Here is a 21,011-nt window from a genome sequence, read left to right as displayed (position 1 = left end):
ATATTTATCAGGCCAATTTTGAGTTCAGTTCATTAGCAATTACCTTGATTTGCTTTCCCCTGCTCCTGCCAATTTACCAGGGCAACGTCTTGGAAAGTCGCCTCATTTGGAGAGAACAGGATGCAATTAGCCAGATAATCTGCTGATTCTCCTGCCGAGCTCCGTGTGCCCTGTCCTGACACGGGCAGTGGCTGTGCATGCTGGATCAGACCTGATTTCTGGCGCTGTTTATGCGCTTAATGCTACATAGGCAGGAAGGAAGATGCTGTCCTGCCCTCAGGCAATGACAAATCCACCTCTTGGTTAATTCCCCAAGCTGTAACCCCTGGGCTTAAACCATCTGGGAGCTTTATTTATTTATTTTTTTTCCGGGGTTAGCTTCTTCACTGCGGCAACAGGATTCCCGAGGGGATGCGGATACCTATTTTTGAACATGATGGGAACAATTTATTTCTCTGGGGCAGCTCATTTTCATTTCCTCACCGTGCCCATCCTTGCTGCTTTATTCCAAGCAACTATCTAAGGTCAAGCAACTCCGCCACGAGGTGCGGAGCCGCAGGGGCTCAGTCACAAGTTACCGGGGGCAGATGGCACAGTGCAAGCGATGCCTGAACATTTTAACGGGTAAGGGAAATTCAGGGAACACCCAATGCTGCAGTGTCCTTCGGGAGATGAAGAGTTTTGTACTAAGTCAGTCACGAATATGCAATTAAAACAGCGGGAAGGGGTGCTGCATCTTGCATACCACGTAGTTTTCCCACTAATAATCCAGCAAAGACCCCTCAGCCAGAGGGTTTGGGCTGAGGGGACAGCACTGGGACAGAACTGGAGGCCTGATCCCTGCGATGTGCCCCCATTTTGTTTTCCTGAGGAGCCTCCTTGGGGAGCACCCGGGGGGCTCAGCGAGGCGCCTCAGGGACCGTGGGGCTGGGGTCTCCCTTGGTGCTGGGCGCAGGGTGGCACCCGCCATGGTGATGGTTACACAAACACACACAGAGACGAAATCAGAGAGATAAGTTTATTTCCAGCACAGCAGCTCCCGCTGTGGGGGCTTCCTCAGGGAGGGCCTCACAGGAGCCCCCCTCACAGCCCCCCCTCCATCACCATCCCCTCCACCCGCACTGCGCATGCGCACCCCTTTCCCCGCGCATCTCGCTCGCCCGCCGCCCTCGCTCTGTTGTGTCCCCGCCGCGCTCCCGTCGCTGCTTCCGGCGCGGGGCCGGAACCGGAAGTGCGACGAGGAGGGGGGGAAGCGAGGAGGAGGCAGCGTGAGGAGATGGCGGCCCGCGGCGCTGCCAGGCGCGGGGCCGGAGCGGGGCCCGGCCGCGGCCCCGAGCCGCAGGAGGAGCCCCCGCCGCCGCTGCAGGCCGTGCTGGTGGCCGACAGCTTCAACCGGCGCTTCTTCCCCATCTCCAAGGACCGGCCGCGGGTCAGAGCCGGCCCCGGGGGCTGGGGGGGGGGGGGTGGGAAAGGGAGAGAATGGGGCTGGGGGGGGGAGGGGGGGAGGGGGGGAGGGGCTGGAGCTGGGCTTGTGCAGCCTGGAGAAGAGGAGGCTCAGGGGAGACCTTATCGCTCTCTGCAGGTACCTTAAAGGAGGCTGTAGCGAGGTGGGGGTTGGCCTGTTCTCCCACGTGCCTGGTGACAGGACGAGGGGGAATGGGCTAAAGTTGTGCCAGGGGAGTTTTAGGTTAGATGTTAGGAAGAACTTCTTTACTGAAAGGGTTGTTAGGCACTGGAACGGGCTGCCCAGGGAGGTGGTGGAGTCACCACCCCTGGAAGTCTTCAAAAGACGTTTAGATGTAGAGCTTAGGGATATGGTTTAGTGGGGACTGTTAGCTGTGAGGTTGGACTCGATGATCTTGAGGTCTCTTCCAACCCAGAAATTCTGTGATTCTGATTCTGTGATATACTAGCTCCCTTAAGATTGACAACTCAGCAAATAAAGCACCAATAACAGAAGAAGGTGATGTTAACTCCTTGATTAAGATTTTGTAACTCACTGTAATAAGGAGGGAGGTAAGAACAGGTAATTTTTAGGAACTCCTTAAGTAATTTGTAAAAGCTTTAAAAATGCGATATAAAACATAGTTTTGGCCACATGCAGCTGTCTGAAATTACTAAAAAAAGGAAAGGAGACTTTTAGGTATTATTACAAAGGTCTGACTACAGCAGAATTCCGTGGTATAATCTCCCTCATGCGACCTGAGAGGAAGGAGTGCTGCCGGGTCAGCAGCGATCATACCTCGTCTGCTCATTACCTGCTTGTGGGGGTCATAACTGCACACACGGCATCGGGTCTGAAACAAAACACGACACAGAGCGAGTCACCGAGTGCTGAAACATCACTCAGGTGTAAATCAGGAACTGGGCTTAAAGGTATGGCCCGAGTCCCAAATCGCAGTCCCGCATTCACTTCCCATTGCATCTTCCCCCTCCCCTTGTCTCCTGGACGCTCGTGCTCCCGTGGCTGCATCGTTCACGTCTGACAGGTTTTTCTTGTAGCAGCTGAAGCCTGAGTCAGGGAAGCGACACGCTGGGATGTGTGAGTTTTCTAGCCCAGCTGAGCTGAGTCCTCACGGAAGAGCTTTTGTTGTGGTTTGACCCAGCTCAGCACCACGCAGCTGTTTGCTCCTCCCTCCCTGTGCGGTGAGGGAGAGAATCAGAAAAAACTCGTGGCTTGAGATAAAGGCAGTTTAATAGGACAGAAAGGGAAGGGAGAATATTAATAATGATAGAAATACAGAAGGCAAGCGATGCACAGTGCAATTGTTCACCACTTGCTGACTGATGCCCAGCCAGTCCCTGAGCAGTGGCTGCCCCCCAGCTCCTGACCAAGCCCCAGCTGTGCTGCTCAGCAGGGTGCCATGGAGTATGGGACATCCCTCTGGCCACTTGGGGCAGCTGTCCTGCTTCTGTCCCCTCCCAGCTCCTCATGCACCCCCAGCCTCCACTGTACCAGCTACTGCAACAAAAATGAGCACTATCCCAGCCAAAACCAGGACAGATTTATATGTGGTAACTAACAGCGTTTGTTCAGTTCTCTGTGTGTCTGTTTTTTAGGCTCTTTTACCTATGGCAAACGTGGCCATGATTGACTACACCTTGGAGTTCCTAACAGCGACTGGAGTGGAAGAAACCTTTGTTTTCTGCTGTTGGAAGTCAGCTGAGATAAAAGAGCATTTACAGTAAGAATCTCTTCTTTTTAGCTTGATCATGGAAAGAATTCTGTTCTCCAGCAAGCCTCAGAGGTTTTATATTGTTCGGATCCTGCTGATGAAAGCTTTGTGCTAGATTCCCTTTCAAGGGACATCTAACCTAATGCATCTCAGGAAAGACCATTCCTCTGTGAACGAGTGTGTTTGTGCAGCCTTTTAAGAGGGTTGTGTGTTTGTGGACTGCATTTGTATTGACATTTAACTATTCTCACTTAAAAGAGGCAGTGGATGGTGTGCTTGTTGTGCTAGGATTCTCCTTGCATTCGCTTCTGGATGTGCCATGCACCGTGTCCTCCTGAGTTTTCTGTAGGAATACTTTTTTTTTGTGCCTTTCTGACGTGTTTTTCTCCTCTCAGAAAATCCAAGTGGTGCCGCCACACCTCTCCCAACACGGTGCGCTTCGTGACTTCCGACCTGTACCGCTCCCTGGGGGACGTGCTGAGAGATGTTGATGCCAAGTCCCTCGTTCGTTCTGACTTCATTTTGGTCACTGGGGATGTGGTGTCCAACTTCAATATATCCACAGCCTTGGAAGAGCACAAGTAGGTGGTGAAATAAACGCGTGCTTGCCTGGTGTGCTTGTCTGGGCTCTGTCTGGAGAGTGATTTCAAAATTCTGCCCTCGTTTTTTTTTTCAGGTTGCGTCGTAAGATGGAAAAGAACGTTTCTGTGATGACGATGATTTTCAAGGAGTCCTCGCCTGGTCACCACGCCAGGTGCAAGGAGGATGACATTGTCATTGCTATGGACAGTGCCACGAACCGCGTCCTTCACTATCAGAGAACCCAGGGACTGAAACGCTTCCGCTTTCCTATGGTGCGTCTGCAACCTGATGGGTGCAAAAGGGCTGCAGTAGTGAAGTAGCCCCCCGAGAAATCCTCCTGGAGGGAGGGCTGGGGAGCTGTGCTTGCTGCTTCCTTTGGAGGAGCAGATGATAGGAAGGAACCCTTGGTAAACTGGCTTCTTTTTTCTTTAACCTTTATGTAAGGCTTGGTGATGTGCTGGGATTCATTTCACAGTTTGAAGATGGGACAGGCATTTCTCAAAATTCAGTTTGCATCCCTTTCTCTGTATGAAACAAGGGAGGTGGATGATTCATGTTGTCACAGTGACGTGCAAACTGGAGTGCCTATGTCCCTGTCATACACAAACCGTTCTGAAGCGACACTGAGCCTGACACAGGGTGGAATAACAAGAGGCGCAAGGCGTAGTACCTCTTATCACTTCTACCTGAACTGTTTCTCTAGAAATGTCAGGGGCTCTGATAATAATGTAGTAAGTGCTCAGTCTGCATCTGTGGAGGCACTTCAGTGAGATAAATGGACCCTTTTCTTTTTCAAATCAGAAGACTATGAATATACATGGCATTTTCAACTCTAAATCGGTTATTGGTAAACTATTCCCTATGTTCAAATGAAAGCACGAATCATTGTCCAAAACAAAAAAAGGAGGAGGAAAATAAAACCACCCCACAACTGTAAAAATCCATGAGGGGGTATGAAAGCCGTGAATATTGCATTTGGATTCATTAATATTCTTTGTACGTTTGTAGCTTTTTAGCAACTAAAGGTAAGGAACCTGCTAGGGAAAAAAATGATAGTTTGTACAAGCCGTTTCTTGGAGAACTGCAGCTTGTATGGATGAGGGCAGTCTTGGCTGACTGACACACAGCTTTGTGTGTGACTGGGCTGTGCCTGCTACGCTTGTCTCGGTGGAGATAGCAGACTTCTCTGATCTCCAGAACAGCAGCTAGTTCAAGAATTCAATCAATATGCTACCTCTGGCTTGGGGAAGACTTTGGGGGTTGAGTGCTGTGTGTGACGCTCAGATCACCTGAATCTTTTCCTCTTCTAGAGTCTTTTTCAGAACTCTATTGAGAACGTGGAGGTGCGCCATGACTTGCTGGATTGTCATATCAGCATCTGCTCTCCACAGGTGAGCTCTGCCCTTCCGAGGGTCTACAATTCAATCTGCATTGCTTCTTCGGTGCTCCTGACGTTCAGGGGTGCATGTGCCCTTGGTGTACTGGGTTTGAAAACCAGAACTCCCTGTCGTGCTCAGCGACTGAGCTGGGATCGTGTGGCACAGCTCTGTGAGCCTGTTCCTGCCATCCCCTGATCAAGGCCAGGCAGAACTAAATAGTGGATGCATCAGGAGACTGAATAACTGATTGGGCACAGGATGAAACCATACTGGAAAGTAAGCAGTAGTAAAGTCTGTGGAGCAGAGGTGATGCCTATACTGTGGAAAAGTGTCAGTACGTGCAAGCTGGTACCAGGCTAGGGTAACATTCAGGATTGCTCCAGCCTAGGCTTAGTAATGGCTTGGTAACATCTCTCCCGCTTCTGAAAGCTTTACAGCTTTCCTTTGGGAGTGAAACTACAAAGCGAGGCTGGGCGGACTGCTTGGAGGTGCTAAAGTTATATGTTTTGCCCCTTCTGAAAACCAGAATCTGTTCATAGTCTGCGGTAGGAGGAAGAGATGGGAAGGTCAACACTCCTACCAGCAGGAATCAAAGCTTTATTCAAGGCAAGAGCATCACTTTCCTATACTGTATAACTCATCTCTCTGAGAACTGCTGAACAGCCATTAATTAACTGGCTTCCCTGACAACTTTTTCCGTAATTACATTATGTCTTTACATTTTATTCCTGGCAGGTGGCTGAGCTTTTTACAGACAATTTTGACTACCAGACGCGGGATGACTTCGTGCGTGGTCTGTTAGTGAATGAGGAGGTAAGGAGAGGGATGAGAGGGATGTTAGGAGGGAGATACTGACCCCTTGCATCAGAGAATACTCTGACATGTCCCGTCCTCTTTCCAGGTCCTGGGGAACCAGATCCACATGCATGTAACGACAGAAGAGTATGGTGCTCATATATGCAACCTGCTGATGTACGAAGCTGTGTGCTCTGACATCATCAGACGCTGGGTTTATCCTTTGACTCCGGAGATGAATTTCACTGATGATGAGAACCAGAGTTACACCCATTCCAAACACAACATTTACCGGGGGGTGGATGTTAGCCTTGGTCACGGCAGCGTGCTGGAAGAGAACGTGCTCATTGGGCAGGGAACCGTCGTCGGCAGCAAGTGCTCCATAACGAACAGTGTTATAGGGCAGAACTGTAGGATAGGTGAGTATGAGAATGGGGGGCATGCGGGGTGTGCTAGATAAGGGCACAATGTGTTGTTGTTTTTTGTTTGGTTGTCTGTTTTTTTTTGTTTTGTTTTCTTTTTTACAAGATACGTACATTTGGCTCTCAAAGATGCTAGGTACTAATGGGGAAAAAAGGAGAAAAGCTTAGTTTTCCAGGGGAGGAAATACATAACAATTTTCAGAGTACCTTAATGATGCTGAAAGTGGGAGGCGCTTCATGCAAATAAGTCATTTCAGCAGAAGAGAATGCATGGTGTTTAATGACCTAGGATTATCACTACCAACATCCTGCAAATGAGGGACATCATTTTTTGAGAGCTGCGTGGTGCCCCTTCTTTCTAGCTCTGGCTTGATTTTTTTCTTTTTTCTTTTTTCTTTTTTTTCTTTTTTTCTTTTTTTTTGTGATTTGGCTGTGTTTGTGCAAATCCAAGATGTCCATTGTTACTGTCAACTTCTTCAATCTCTGTGGGAACAAACTCAACTTTTAGCTTTGGTTAAGTGTCTGTAGGTCTATAAGACCATTTTCCTCCTTTCATCTAACATCTTTCATGCATCGAGGGCATTGTTTAGTCCTAGGTTCAGTAAGATGCTTTCTAGTGAACTCAGCAGTGTGGGAGAGCAGCAGTCTGCCTTGATGAAAATATTTGTACTTGATGGTGTATAACAGGTGATAAAGTCACTTTGGACGGAGCTTTTCTCTGGGACAACGTACGGATAGCAGATAACGTGGAGATCATCCATTCTGTTGTCTGTGATAATGCTGAAGTGAAGGAGGGAGTAAAGCTAAATCCACGCTGTGTCCTCTCCTCTCAGGTGAGTTGTGTTTGTGTCTATATTGCGTTCTGCCTCTCTTGGCACTTCCTATGCTTATACATTAAACCATACCAGAATACAGGGCTGCTCCAGGCCTTTCCTCAGAGATGGGGAAATGCTGCTACTTTTTCTTCCTTTGGGTATTTTGGCTAGGGTAGCATGGTATGTACCCTAGCAGTGCTGATATCTGTAGTCACATTTGTTTGACTCTCTCGGAATAGCTTGTCTGGAGCTGTTATCCTCCCTGCTGGTGGCGGGACAAGGGAGCAATCAGGGTATTTCTTCATTAAGATATGTTACACGTATTTGCAGGTAGTAGTAGGTCCTGGCATCACGCTTTCTGAGGGCACAGTAATCTCCCTGCACCCGCCAGATGAGGAGGAAGAGGATGACGACCAGTTCAGTGATGATTCTGGTGTGAATAAGGAGGAGAATAAAGTCAAACTGAAAGGTATGAGAGTTTCTGGCTCCACGCACTCAGGACGTACAGAGGACTTTGCCCTCCATCATCTGGGGTCTTTCCCTTCCTCACTCAAGATTCTGCAGTGCCAGGCTGGAGCTTAGTGCTGCGTTCAACTTGGAGTATATGTCCCATAGGGCAAGCAAAGATGTTCAGCTCAAGCTGGGCAGTGGGGTATTGTACCTCAGTATCCCAGCAATGAAATATGTGGAGAATCAGCTATTTTCCATTTTTCCTGGAGTAGGAGCCTCTTAAGAGACAATAAGCTGGAGTTGAAAGAGATGTTCAGTTTGAGGCAGGTTGCAAGATTTATGTCCTTGTACCTGGAACGTGTCCAAGGACTTTGTCCTTGTGAGATGCTGTTTCTACTGGTGTGGGTTTGCTGAGGGATCTGAACATGCTCAACTGAATGTTGTTGCTATTGCGGGGGTAAGTCAGTGGTCATTTGTCAAGGCAAGTGGGAAGATAAAAGTGGAAAAAAATACGCATTTTCAGGAATCCCAGCTCCCTCTCACTGAAGGGTATTTAAGGGCAGTAGATGCAAGTTTTATGTCTATTTCAGGTTTACCCATAAGCAGGTCCAGTACATCTACCTCCTAATCACTGTGTCTTTTTCAGGTTACAACAGAAAGGATGTAGGCTCAGAAGGCAAAGGCTATCTTTGGAAAGCAGATGACAAGAATGAAGATGATGAAGAAGAGCAGAGACAGAGTCTATGGGGTAAGGAAGAGTTTAGTGTAATCACCTGGGAATGGGCAGACAGACTTTGTGTCGGGGAAGCTTGCTGAGAGGAGTGCTGGTAATTGTTCCCAGAATAAGGCCTGGACTCTATGAGGCAGTTGGGCCTTTAGATAACTTTTGTGTTTGAAGGTGAGAGATTACTTAGAAAGGTAACAGACCAGATTCTCTCTTCCTCTGCTCTGTGGAAGATGGTTATTGTATTTTTGACTTACACAATGAACTTGACAAACGTACACAGCTGTCTGTGGCGTGAGTGGCATGCCACGGGCCACCAGGCCCTCCTGTAGAAGGGATAGAAATGATAAGCTTTGGCTCTTCTGGGTTCTTCTATTTTTCTTCCTGCTAGTGACAGCCTGCTGACACTGCTCCATAATGAGTCAGCACTCTGCACAAATGCATTTGCTTCTGTCCCTGTCCTTTGCTGTCTGCCTGCAGACTTTAAAAATAATAATAATAGTAACAATCCCAGTGCCAGCTGTAGTGTTCCCTCTGCAGCAATTCTAACCGTCTGGACCTGTGAGTAAAGCCTTTCTTGCAAGGACAGATGGTTGCTGATTTGATTGTGAAGTCCCTGGGACACCTGGTTCCACATGCATATGACAGCTGAAGCTTTTGAGCATTGAATGGTGTCTTCTCTTCTTCACCAGGCCCGGCTGTGCATTCAGAAGAAGAGAGTGAGTCAGACAGTGACCTGAGCATGGGCTCCGAGGAGCCAGACAGTCGGGCAGCATCCCCTCAGCTAGATGACATCAAAGGTGAGAGATGGGGCCATTGAGAGCAGTGGTAAATCTGCAGGTAATGCAGACAGTGAGGCTTGTGCTGCTCTCTCTAGGTGTATTGGAATGTCTGTGGATGGATGTAATGTTTGCTTCCTGACCTCACTTTCTACATTTGCTACCCTGGTTTTTAATATTCACTATGTTGCTATTGTACCTTAACCCAAGGTAGCCCAGGGTGAGAAGCTAGGCAAAGATCCTTCATCATTCTCACTCATGATCGCCGGGCTTTCATGAAAGCGACTTTCCGGAGTCATCTGTTCAAATGGCAGTGTCATTGCCTAAACTCAGATTGTGTGAAGATCTAGCAAATTTCCCTGGTCAGGACGGATTACTGCTGTAATTGTTTTGGGGAATTAAATTTCCTTATAGAAACTGCCTCTTTTGGCAGATGTGCTTTGATTTTCTGTTTTAGGTTCATGTGGATTTAAAAGGGGTTCAGGCTAAACTGGAAAACACACACACACACACACACTTTGCACCTGAAAGTATCTATCTTTGCTTTCATATCTTTAGTTAAAGGAAGGTGAGGTTTGTCTGAATAGGAAAGGCTACAATGTGAAAGTGTAATAGAAACTGCTCTAAAAGATCACAGAGATAAATAGCTTTGTACTGGTTGGTGTGGTTAGATCAATGATATCTAGAAAGTCTTTTCCTTTATTTGCATTATACCACTATTTGTAAGTGTAGTTGATGTGGGTTTGTGCCAGCTTATGGAGACCAAATAGAGGTCTCCATCAGAATGCTTCGTTTGTTAAGGGCACAGTTTCATTTTGTAGTGAAAGGGCTGAAGAACGTGTGCTCTCCTTTGGCCTAACTACCTGTCCTTTCTTTCATTAGTTTTCCAGAATGAGGTTCTGGGCACGTTACAGAGGGGTGAAGAGGAAAACATTTCTTGTGACAACCTGGTCCTGGAAATCAACTCTCTCAAGTGAGTGTTCCCTTAAAAATGCTGTCCCTTATTCTGAACAGTTCTGTTTAACAGCAGATCTAGAAAGAGGAGAAACCATGTGAATACCCATGTTGATTGTTAAACAATAATTTTAGCAGGATTACAGCATGAGAAACACAGATTAGGGTTTGTGACTGAATGACCACAGGAATTGATGCATCTATAGCTTCCTCAACCGTTAAGCTTTTCCAGCCCCAATTCTGTAACGGGACATTGAATTGCTATTAAGTAATTATGCACTGGAGAGAGAAAGCCAGTTCTTGGCACTGACTTCTTGTAAACTCATGCAGGAACTGCTGCTCCTCACATTGCAACATTCAGCCAGCTGTCTGCAGCTGAGACTGTGCTGTGGTGTGACTTGTCCACTCTGCTTGTACAGCAGCAAGTCTGGAACATGTAATCAGGGTGCCTTTTACCTAGTATTTCTCAAATGCAAACCTGTTTCCCTTCTTTTGCGCAACCACATTCATGCAGCACTCTAGTAAACGTGAGGGTGCTGTCCATGCAGCAGCTCATTCCACAGTGATAGCAGATTTCCAGGACTGCTGGTCTTACACGGGGCCTGATGCAATGCAAGGTGGCTTTGTTACCTGAATGTTATTTGAGGGGAGGAAACAAAAAATTCTGGAAGATGTAAGTCAAATCTTCTGCTATAATGATGTGAGGAACCACAGTCTGCAGAGATGTAGTGTGAAACTTTTTTTTTTTTTTTTTTTTTGACCTTTTTCCTTGCAGGTATGCCTATAACATTGGCCTGAAGGAGATGATGCAGGTGCTCAGTAAAGTGATTCTGGAGTTCCCACTGCAGCAGCTGGATGCAAACCTGGACTCCCAGAACTATTTCTCAGCATTACTTCCTGTGAGTGCTGCTCCATTTGACTCTCCTTGGGGTTTTTCTCTTAGTGTGTAGGAGTGTGAACTCATGAAGTTCTTCCTGGCTGAGAACTCTTTCTGCTTAAGCCTGAAGTGACTTGAGCTCCTTGAGGTCATGAGCCTCTTTTTCTTCCCTAAAAGTGAACTGAAACTATTGTTCCTTCTTGACAGAAATCAGCTCAGACCATAGGTGCGGGGAGCACTACTTCAGTACCTCAGATCGTTTCTGTTTCCTGGGTGTGATAGTAGAAGAGTATAACTTGTAGAGGAGATCAGAGAGGAACTGTTAGAGATGTCTTTATAGGCTTGCATTCCAGGAATCCAGTTCTAATCCATCATAAGCCCTGTCCTTGGGGCAGCAGGGAGTTCTCCTCTCCCAGTGGGATCTTTTCCAAGGCATTATTTGTCTGCATACTGTAACCGGTGCCAATTTTTTCCAGCTAAATGCAGAGGCATAATCTTGTCTTTCTGTGAAGATACAGAGCTCTGTTGTGTCTCTAAAGAGTTGGTTTGTCTCTGGGGTTGTATAATTGGGTGAGAGCGATTCCTGTTTCCTGGCTTCAGGATTTATTTAGGATCTGCTTTAAAAAGCAGGCAGCTTTATCTTAATGGTTTTGTTGATCCAAACTGAAGCCGTTGTAGTGGCTTTCTCTTTGCTATCGTGTATTTGTGTATTGAGTTTGAAAACTCTACATGCTACATAGGTGCACTTTTAGAGTAAATGTATCTGACACTTGCTTGTCTCCTACTGAATTTAAACTAGTCCTTCTGAGAGCTAAAGAGGAACTGATTGGGGTCCTAACAGAGCAAGAGTAGGACAGGAGAGAAATTCAGTGCAACATCCAGTCAGAAGAGGCTCTAGTCTAGATAAAAGGTACTATATAAATGAATAATGTTTTGCATAATTGCCCCCAAACCCTTTGAATCTAAAGATTATGGAAGTATGCGAAGAACTTACTTCTGGGTAACTTTGTTGATACATATGTCACTGTAGGAAAGCTGGTGTTCATGCCTGCCTGCAGGGGCAGCGATCAAAAACCTTTAGCAAGAAGCAATAATCAAAACGTATTCAGGGTGACTGTGCCCAGTGTGGTGGACAGGTGGAATTTCTTCAGGCAGGGAATTGCGTGTGATGTGGATTTACAAAACACAAATTAATCCTTGGAGTTAGAAAAGAGATTCAAGCATCTAAGCAGTTGGCCATCATGGCAGGCAATGGTTCCCAATGTTCCTGGTTAAAGAGCAGCCAGCAAGCTCCTTAGAGTATCCTTCTCTGGGAGAGTTTGGTGCCTCAGTGTTCTGTACTTGGTGCAGAATTGTTGGTGCTGGCTTTCTGTATTGATAGCAGCAGGCAGTGTCCTGGTGAGGCACACAGTTACCATTCCGTTGCACACACAATGTTATTCACTGTTACAATAACTGTTTGAGTTGACATGTGCCTCTAATGGAAGTAGAGAATTGTCCTTTGAAGGCTTGTTAAGCAGATACCAGCGGCCTTCCTGCACAGCAGCTTGTGCTTATTTACCAACAGAACTCTGAAAAGGGGAGACCAGCCCTTCAGGCAGAACATGTGTTTGTATGGTATCTGAAAAAGTGGAGAAGTGTATTTTTCTGCAGTGAATAACTTGTGGTTGCCTAATTAGTAAAAAGTGTAGTGTTTTAAGTCGCTAATACTTCTTACACCCTGAGAATCTCAAGCACTAGCTTGGTATAGGGGAGTGCATAAAGAAGATGTAGCTGTGCAGCTAAATGGCCTCAGTCGATGGTTGTATTAGGCTGAGATCTGCTTATAATGGTTTACATATGGCAAAGTTATTTTGTATGAGATGGAAATACTTCAATTCTGAGAGTGTTGAATATCAGAAGCCTACTGAACTTTGTAGGACTGATTCTCACTCTCCTTGTAGCTCAGTTCTAGTGAAGAGATGCTAAAGGAAGATGGGTTGTTTGTGTTAGAGCAATGGTAGAGCAGTCCCAGACATCTCAGGAGGGGAAATTGTGGAAATGCCATTGTTATGATGTATGGTTTGACTTGAAACCACAGTATGTGCTCCCAAGTGTTGGCCCCTGAGCATGAAGCTTGCAAGTGTTGCAGCAATTTTAGGAAATAAGCATCCGGTAAAGGGATATGCCCATGGGTATTTTTTTCAGATGAAATATGGAGGCTTGAGAAATAGTTATTCAGTTTGATGTATGTCAGGTATCTCATTTGGTTCTTGTACAAGTTGTAAAGCAGAGATAGTACAGAAAACATGACCTTTCCCAGACTGTAGGCACGATTTGAGAGAATGAGGCTGAAGTTGCTGGTAAACTGAAGGCTGTGCTGCTGTTGTCGCTGAAGCATCACCAGACAATAGGTGAGGATGTTTAAAAGGAACCACATGAGGCAGTTGGGCAATTCAGCTTGTGAGCTGGCCTGTGTCTGCACTGCTGCCCAGCAGGGCATGTATGGTGCACCTCTGTGGGTTTCTCTTTGGGAGCCATCGTCTTCTGTAGCATCATGCAAAGGTACACAAAACAGGATTGTGTGTTCAGGGAGCAGATGGATCCTTGCTTTCACTGAAGAAATTTCTGGTGGTCAGCTCATTTGCTGTTAAGGTATAATAAGGTCAGAATTATAGCTTTGTCTCATGTGCTTTGCACACATTTCATGGTGGTGTTCTGTGCTGGAGGTGGGGGTAAAATAGGCTTGGTTTTGAGACTGTTCTGGCAGAAGAAAAGTGGATCACAAGCCTCTTTGAAGATGAAGTTGGTGCAGCATCATGACCAGATCTGGTTTAAAAAAATAAGGTAAAAAATGAATGAACTTGTCAGAGGAACTTGAAAGCTTTCTCCAGGATGTAGATTGGTTTTAGGACTTACCCAGATAAAGTCAAAGCCTAGGAAGTTAGGATGTTGTCTGTAGGTCTCTACAGCCCTCTCAGCTATCTCTTAATTTTGCAGCATCTTTTCAATCTACAATAACTGCAAGCTTCTAATCTTCCAGCTCAGATTTTTCTCAAACTCCCAACACAGCCTCTGTGGCCATACAGTCTCATATGCATGTTTTTGCAAAGAGCTCTGTTGGGCTGAGCCCTCCGTTCCCCATTAGCACCAATTACAGTAACAGTACATGTTCTCAACCTTAGATGATCTATTTTTTTTCTCCCTTTCCCAGCAATAGGCACATGGGATTGAGTCCTGAGGTTGTGAGTGTTCATAGCTCTGCTTTCTTTATAAATTACTTTTAAAAATTTCATAACTTCTGGTTAGAATTGTACCAGCTTGTGATTTAAAGATGTTAACAGTAAGGTATTACAAAATATTTCTTAGCCTGGAAGGAACTTGCTAGTAGCTGTGCTGCATTTGAGGTAAAGAATAAAGAATAAAAATGTGGGAAATGGCTGGAGAAGGAATAGTGTTGAGGTTTAAACATTTTGCTAAACGTTAGAATAATTTTTGGAAATATGTCACGCAGCTCTCAGCTTTTTGTTGTAATACCATGACAATTAGGATCGTTCTGTGCTCTTCCTGTTGTCCCATGAGCCAGTCGATATACCCTACGGATCGATCCATTTGTGTTAATCTTCCTTTTTTTTGTGTCTGCTTGAGGCGTGCTAATTCATGCCTGGCTGCAGTAATTGAAGAGGTGGCGGAACGTAGTGCTATAGAGCTGATGAGCAGTATTTCCTAGCACAGGCTGTGTCGACAGCCCATGGTAGCTTGGGTTCTAGCTCCACTGCTTGTCACGGAGCTCTCCCTCTGGCAAGGCTACTGCCTGTTCACAATTGTTCTGGACAGATGAACCCTGGATGTAGGTGACTCAGAACTTCATCACACCCCAAGTCTCTAAGAAACACAAATAGCTGTTTCCCTTCAAAACAGACTGGGTGAGTGTATTCTGTAAGGAGGCACGGCAAGACCATATACCTGCATGAGCATGCCAGTGGAATAGTTACAGTATTTTCATGGGATGGCTTGGTCATGATGTGGCCAATGAGGAATTTTTGTATCTTATCGTCCTCGCTCTGTTATCTTAAAACTTTTTTTTATGGGCAAGGCTGCATCTTTATTACCTCCTATCCTGGGTGCTGCTCTGCAGAGCTTTCCCTGCTGCTTGCTTTTCAGATGTGTACAAGTGAAAGAGCTGTGGGGAACTTGGCCAGAAATACTGTTTGAAGAGGCAGCACCGAAATCATTAAATGAAAGGCTGCATCAGATATAAACCTTGGAGTAGATAATTGGGATCCACTAACAGTGAAACAGTTTCTTGCTATTCATCTTTCCTGCCCGTTCCCTGCAGCAGGCTCTAGATTCCAAGCAAGTCTGCAGATACACATAAAACATGTGACTTGCAATTAGGAACTTTTAAAAATCTTAGTTCTTATTTGCTCCTTTGCTTTGCGGGAAAGTGCCACCGAAATGTTAGCTGCACTTTGGGGGAAAGTTTGAGAGCATGTATATACCTCTCCTTATTGTTCTGCTGTGATGTAATTTTCTTTGAGTACCAGACTCCATTAAACACGTTTATTGTGATTGTCTATTATTCCAGCCAGAGAAGCAAAACCAAGAAAGCTAACTGATGTTCTCAAGGCTACTTGGCAAATCCATGTCCTGTCTGCACACAAGGTGTAATAGTGTCTGTTTAATGGACAGAGGCAAACACATTAACTGGCTAGCTGAAGGGTTTCTTAAAATGCTGTCCTGGGTCAGTTTCTCCGTGCAGTACAGCTGAGAAGCTGGGCTGAGCGCACACATCCGTCTCATAGCTCAGGAACTTTTCTTCTGTGCTTTGTCCCTGCAGCTGTTGAAGAACTGGACCCCGTTGTTTAAGAACTACATAAAACGTGCGTCAGATCACTTGAATGCCTTATTTGCCATTGAGGAATTCTTCCTGGAACATGACAGTCTTTGCACATCAATAGCTAAAGTGAGTATCTGCTCCCAGCTCTGAGGACCTGTTTTTGCTGGATTCATGGTGAAATGCATCCTGTTCACATCACCAGCTTGTCTGCTTTAGAGGAGAGAAATGTGGGGTCACAGTGCAGAGTGTGGATGGGAAATCCATCTATAACAATTGCTTTAGAAAAAAAAAAAAGTTCTGTGTCTGCCTGTGCCTCAGAGTGAGCACTGCTGAGGGTAAGTATCCCTTAGCAGCATGAAGCCTGAAGGGAGCTGTTATTTTGCAACTTCTAACCTAGATACCCTTGTGTGGTGCTGGAAGAGATGTGAGGCCAGGGACTTGTTTTAGGAAGAGCTTAACTTCATTTGTCTTTGCCTGGTCCCTGGGATGTAACTGCCAAATGGTTTATGCTAGTTGAGAGCGCAAAACTGGGAATAAGGGCAGAATTTCATATTCAGGCTGACCTAGTTGTGAAACTGGGAATAAAGGGCAACAACATGTGGCTTATTACCTATCCTCCCACTTCAAGACTTTTCAATATATCCCTGCACAATCCTCCTTCACAAATATTTTGTCCCTGTGTTCTTTCTGTCATCAGACTAAGAGCATTTGATTTGAATTGCAAGTATTTTCCTTCAGCAGTATCAAGAAGCCCCTGTCTTTTGGAAGAGCTCTCCTAGGGCCTGCTTAACTGTTGGTTCCTCAAGACAGAGTAATCTTAACTTCTGCCACCAGTGCCTCTGGCTAATGGCAAAGCACTTAGCATGGAGCTGAGCCAAAAGCCTTTGGTTTGGTGAGCCAAAATGTCATTGAATTACAGCAATTGTTTGGCATGTGTCCATTGTTCTAGGAGCTTGGGTTTCCCTGGAGGCTGAGAATTGAAATGACACTTTATATTTGGAGTTGGCAGACAGCTTTGTCAGTGCTCTGCCGCAAGGAGACCAACTGCAAAGTGCCTGCTCTGCCTGAGCACAAAGGCACCCTGAGAAAGCATGACTGCATCTTGCCCTCACTGCGCTGGGCAGGGGTTTGAGCTGGTGAATGACCAATTGCTTTGACACCTGCCATAAGGCACTTTTCAGAGAGAACTGACAGGAAGAGGGAGCCTGGGGCAGGGTGGATGGATTCGTGCTCTTCTCTGCGCGTGTCACTGCTGTATGTATCAGGGCCTGCATAAGAGTGGCTTATCTGATCTGCTTTGGGGATATTTTTGGGGTGATTTAGAAAGAGAAATGGTATCTTGAACTGATGCCCTCTGTGGCCTCTTGTTGCCCGCAGCTCTCAAGCATACCCTGCAGCCACAGAGCTGAAGGTGATGGGGCTTGAATTTTGACTCATTGTGTATCATAGCATCCAACTGCCAGGAGCATAGGGCTTGACAGGGGAAGTACAGTTATTGGTAATAATAAAATCAAAATTAAAAAGACTGATTGCCTTCAGTTGAAGATGGAGCTGGAAGACACAGATTACGTGCAAAGTCTGTGCTTGGACATGAGCTAATCCCAAAAGACTTTATAAAGAGCCCTGTTGCTCTTTTTTAATCAATGCAGGTGTTGATGACATTTTACCAGCTGGAAATTCTGGAAGAAGATGTAATTCTCAACTGGTTCTCTCTGCGGGACACATCTGACAAGGGAAAGCAGCTTCGTAAAAACCAGAGGGTAAGTCTCAAAGGTGTCTTTTTGTTTGTTTGTTTTTGTTGTTTGGTTTTGTTTGCTTTTTTTTTAAAAAAGCAACATCTGGTAAAAGAAACTTGGAGTTCAGTGCCACTGTCACCTTCTGTGGAGCAGCTGCTGGTAGGCCAATAATGCAGCAGTGTATTGAGCGCTAAACAACGCAACTTTGTTCTCCAGAGCGGATGTTTCTGTGCGTTCTGCCATAATCATCCTGTTTCAACAAGGAATGGAGGCAGTAGGAGAGGGATGTTGTTTTAAGTGGGGTCTGCAGCATAAGGCCAGCACTTTCTGGAGGAGCAGCACGGTCTCTCTAAGCCAACACCCATTCGAAATGGGCTTTAGGCCAATGCCCTGTGTGCTGGCCCCATGCAATTCCTTTGAAGCTTTCATTCCTGGCTTACCAGCCCCTTCGCATATATTTTGAAGCGTTTGCTGTACTGAGTGGTTTCATTTGGCTTGTGTTGTAAGGGAGCGTATAAACTTCCCCCTTCCATCAGACAGAACTTTGTGCTGCAGTTTGGCTGAGCCCTGTTCCAGTCCTCCTCCCTGGTTTTGGAAGAGTTGGAGGGGAAGAAGGCCACCTCTGAGGAACTGCAGCTTTGTCTAAACCTTTGCTTTGTTTATAAACCTTTGCAAAGTCAACTGGTAGTATAGGTCAGCGGTGCTTTTAATGGCATGCCAGTTGTTTTTCATCTAAACTTGTATGTCTTCCTCAAATCTGCCTCTGTTTTCATGTCTTCTAGAAACACCCTTTCTCTTTCCTGTGTGTGATAGCGGTCCTCACTGACACAATACAGTTGTTGAGCGTTCCCAGCACCTGTTTGTCACTTGTCACCCACCTACATTTTCATTCTCTCTGCAGCTCCAGAAGTTTATCCAGTGGCTGGAGGAGGCAGAAGAAGAGTCGTCTGACGGCGACCAGGACTGACACGGTGGCTTGGCATGAGAAGAGGCACTCTCACTGCCTTTCCGGGCCAAGTGGGCAGGGCAAGATCAGTGCCAGTGCATGGTGTGTAGATGTGGGGCCTGACATCGAAGTGACTGACAATCCCATCATTAATTCTGTTGTGCATTCCCAACGTTGCCACTTCCTTCCCTCCCTCACTTGTCTAGTGGCACATCATGTTGGGTGGTTGTAGCACGGTGTAAGAACCACAAGGGAAAAGCAGGAGGTGATGATACCTAGAATCCCTCTGGAGCCTGGATATGGTACACCATAAGCTATCTTTTGGAAGCTCCGTGTTACTAATGCAAAAGGAGCAAACAGATGCAAATGCATCGCCCGTATAAACCTAAGCATTGGGGTTGTGGAAGAGTGGTCATACAGCTAAATTATTTGGTGTCATTATTGCTTCTGGAGCTCGGAACTGCTGAAGAGACACTGGCAAGGTTGGTAGGTAGGAGGATGTGGATGAGGATCTGGAGTGCAGGACTGAGTTTCGAGAGTTCCTGTGCCTGGAGAAGATGCAGTTGTCTTAGGATGCCCAAGGCATTTTGCAGCCCAGAAGGCACTTCTGTGATCTTGATGAAAGGGAGAATCTCTTGCCATCTGCTGTGCTGGGATCTAACATGAGGTTGCACAGTGGAGTTGGTAGCACCACGTGTTTCCTCTTTCTTTAGAACAGGATCATAGGTACTCGGCTTCCCCGACAGGGGTTGACTAATAGTGGGTGCACACTGGTCTATGTGGTTTACCGCATCTTAGATGTGATATGTCTCATGCTCATCCCCAGCTGTTTGTCTCCCCCCCTTTATTTCTTTTGGTAAAAAAGCAGAGCAAAGAGAGCAGAGATGCCTGGCTTCTCCTGCTGCACAACTACACTCATGTTTTCCTCTGAGGGCACTGATTGCACCAACTCCTTTAAGGAGAACGCGAGTTTCTAAGTTCTGCTCCAATGTGAAAAAGAGCGAGTGGTATCTCCTCGAACTGCACGTGCGTTGTGTTTCCAAATGATTTTGGTTATATAAGCTTTCTTACTCAAACTTACGCCTTTTTATTTGAGAACTTCCCCTCCCTCAGACAGCAGGGAAAGTGCTGCAAACCCATTGTAAAGGTCAGCAGCTGCAGAGCTGCTCGGCGTGCAGCAGGGAACGAGCGTGCCTCTGGCGCTTTGTTGCCAGCACGATGCGTGGCAGGCAGCAGTAAGGCCTTTAAGAACAACTTGCTTGGAAATGTCTCTGTGCTGCGTTCTTCTCTGCTCTTCTAAAGAACAGAGCAAAAAAGGCCCAGTGGGAATCAGCTTGTGTTCGTAGGTGGGTTCTATGTTGGACGTGCTGACCTTGCCTCTGTCCCTTCAGGAGGAGCATGGAATAAATCCCATGAGATGGGGGTTGGAATATGCACTGGAGCTGCCCACTCAGGATATTTACTTGGCCGTTCCGTGGTGCCACAACTGTCAGTGAGGGGACAGTGTTGGGTGCTGGAGGCCAGGGATGCTGCCTCTTCAAAACTGATGTTCAGCCAGGGCGATCTCGTGCACTCCCACTATCAGTTGCCAGGACTGTGCGTAACTGTGCTTGTTTTCTGACATGGCAAACTCGGTCTTGTAAATGTTGGGGAAATAGTTGGTATCTGAGTTTTCTGTATCTGCCAATATTTAATTCAGGGAGCAAATAAAAACTATCCTGGTGATACTGGCCTGGTTGCTTTGATGGAATCCTATGTGTCCAGTTGTATGTGCTTGAGCAGAGCTTAGAGGTAAGCCAAGTAACACATTTCTACGTTTTCCTCAAGAGATATCAGGCACGTATTAAGCAGGTAAGAAGTCAGCACATGATGGAATTGGTATAAATACCCAGTGATAGCTCACGATCTCATTATTCAAAAGTAGAGAATAGTTTGTTAACACTTTTGAACTTTGAATCCTGAAATTGGTGAGATTTGGTTTTGTACAGGAATATGTTGCAAAGATGAACTGTAAATCCTATGAAACCTGTTTTCCTAGCCATGATGAGAGCTAGTGGGAATGTTAGCTATTATGTACTGTGACATGTCCTTCTAATGTTGGGGAGTAAGAACTGGTGGAGAGGGGGGAGGACAGCTACAGAGCTCTTATTTAAACGTATTTACAAGCCAGCTGTGAGACTTGGGGATGCTGAAGCCTCCTTGGACATCTGAAGGTTTTCTTCCCTTTTACAATGTGAAGGTGGTTTAAAAATAGGTCTAACATGTAGTTCCGTAAATGCCTAGTTCTTGCTACAGGTTTTTTATTCTTTTTTTTTTTTTTTTTTTTGCCAAGTAACAATTCCACTTTTGTTTTTTCCACATTCCTCACTTCTTTGCTCCATAGTAGTCAATTTTTTCTTGGTGTGAGCCGCTGTCCTACTCAGGGGCAAAGATCAAAGGGGGAATGTTGCTCTGTGATCCAATATCCCTACCCTTTAGGCCTTGGTGGTGTGTGTGGTGGGCTGTCTTAAGGTGCTGATAACAGAATAGCAAAAAGGAGATGGTCAAAGTAGAACTT

At 46.0% G+C, this 21,011-nt stretch overlaps 1 protein-coding gene across 1 annotated transcript; it reads left to right on the top strand.

Annotated features, from left to right (window-relative positions):
• Positions 1-1,222: 1,222 nt before the first annotated feature.
• EIF2B5 (eukaryotic translation initiation factor 2B subunit epsilon) lies at positions 1,223-20,179 on the top strand. Its single transcript, XM_068691847.1, has 16 exons — positions 1,223-1,429; positions 3,061-3,185; positions 3,572-3,757; positions 3,853-4,030; positions 5,069-5,149; positions 5,873-5,950; positions 6,039-6,351; positions 7,042-7,187; positions 7,500-7,638; positions 8,266-8,367; positions 9,036-9,143; positions 10,005-10,095; positions 10,852-10,975; positions 15,773-15,898; positions 17,422-17,532; positions 18,410-20,179. Exons 1-16 carry the CDS (start codon positions 1,277-1,279, stop codon positions 18,473-18,475), a joined length of 2,127 nt encoding a protein of 708 aa, XP_068547948.1. The 5' UTR covers positions 1,223-1,276; the 3' UTR covers positions 18,476-20,179.
• Positions 20,180-21,011: the final 832 nt, after the last annotated feature.

Source organism: Anas acuta, chromosome 9, assembly GCF_963932015.1.
Source record: "Anas acuta chromosome 9, bAnaAcu1.1, whole genome shotgun sequence".
NCBI classification, from domain to species: Eukaryota; Metazoa; Chordata; class Aves; order Anseriformes; family Anatidae; genus Anas; species Anas acuta.
Note: the sequence above shows the minus strand (reverse complement) of the source record. Positions and strands in the feature narration are given on the sequence as shown.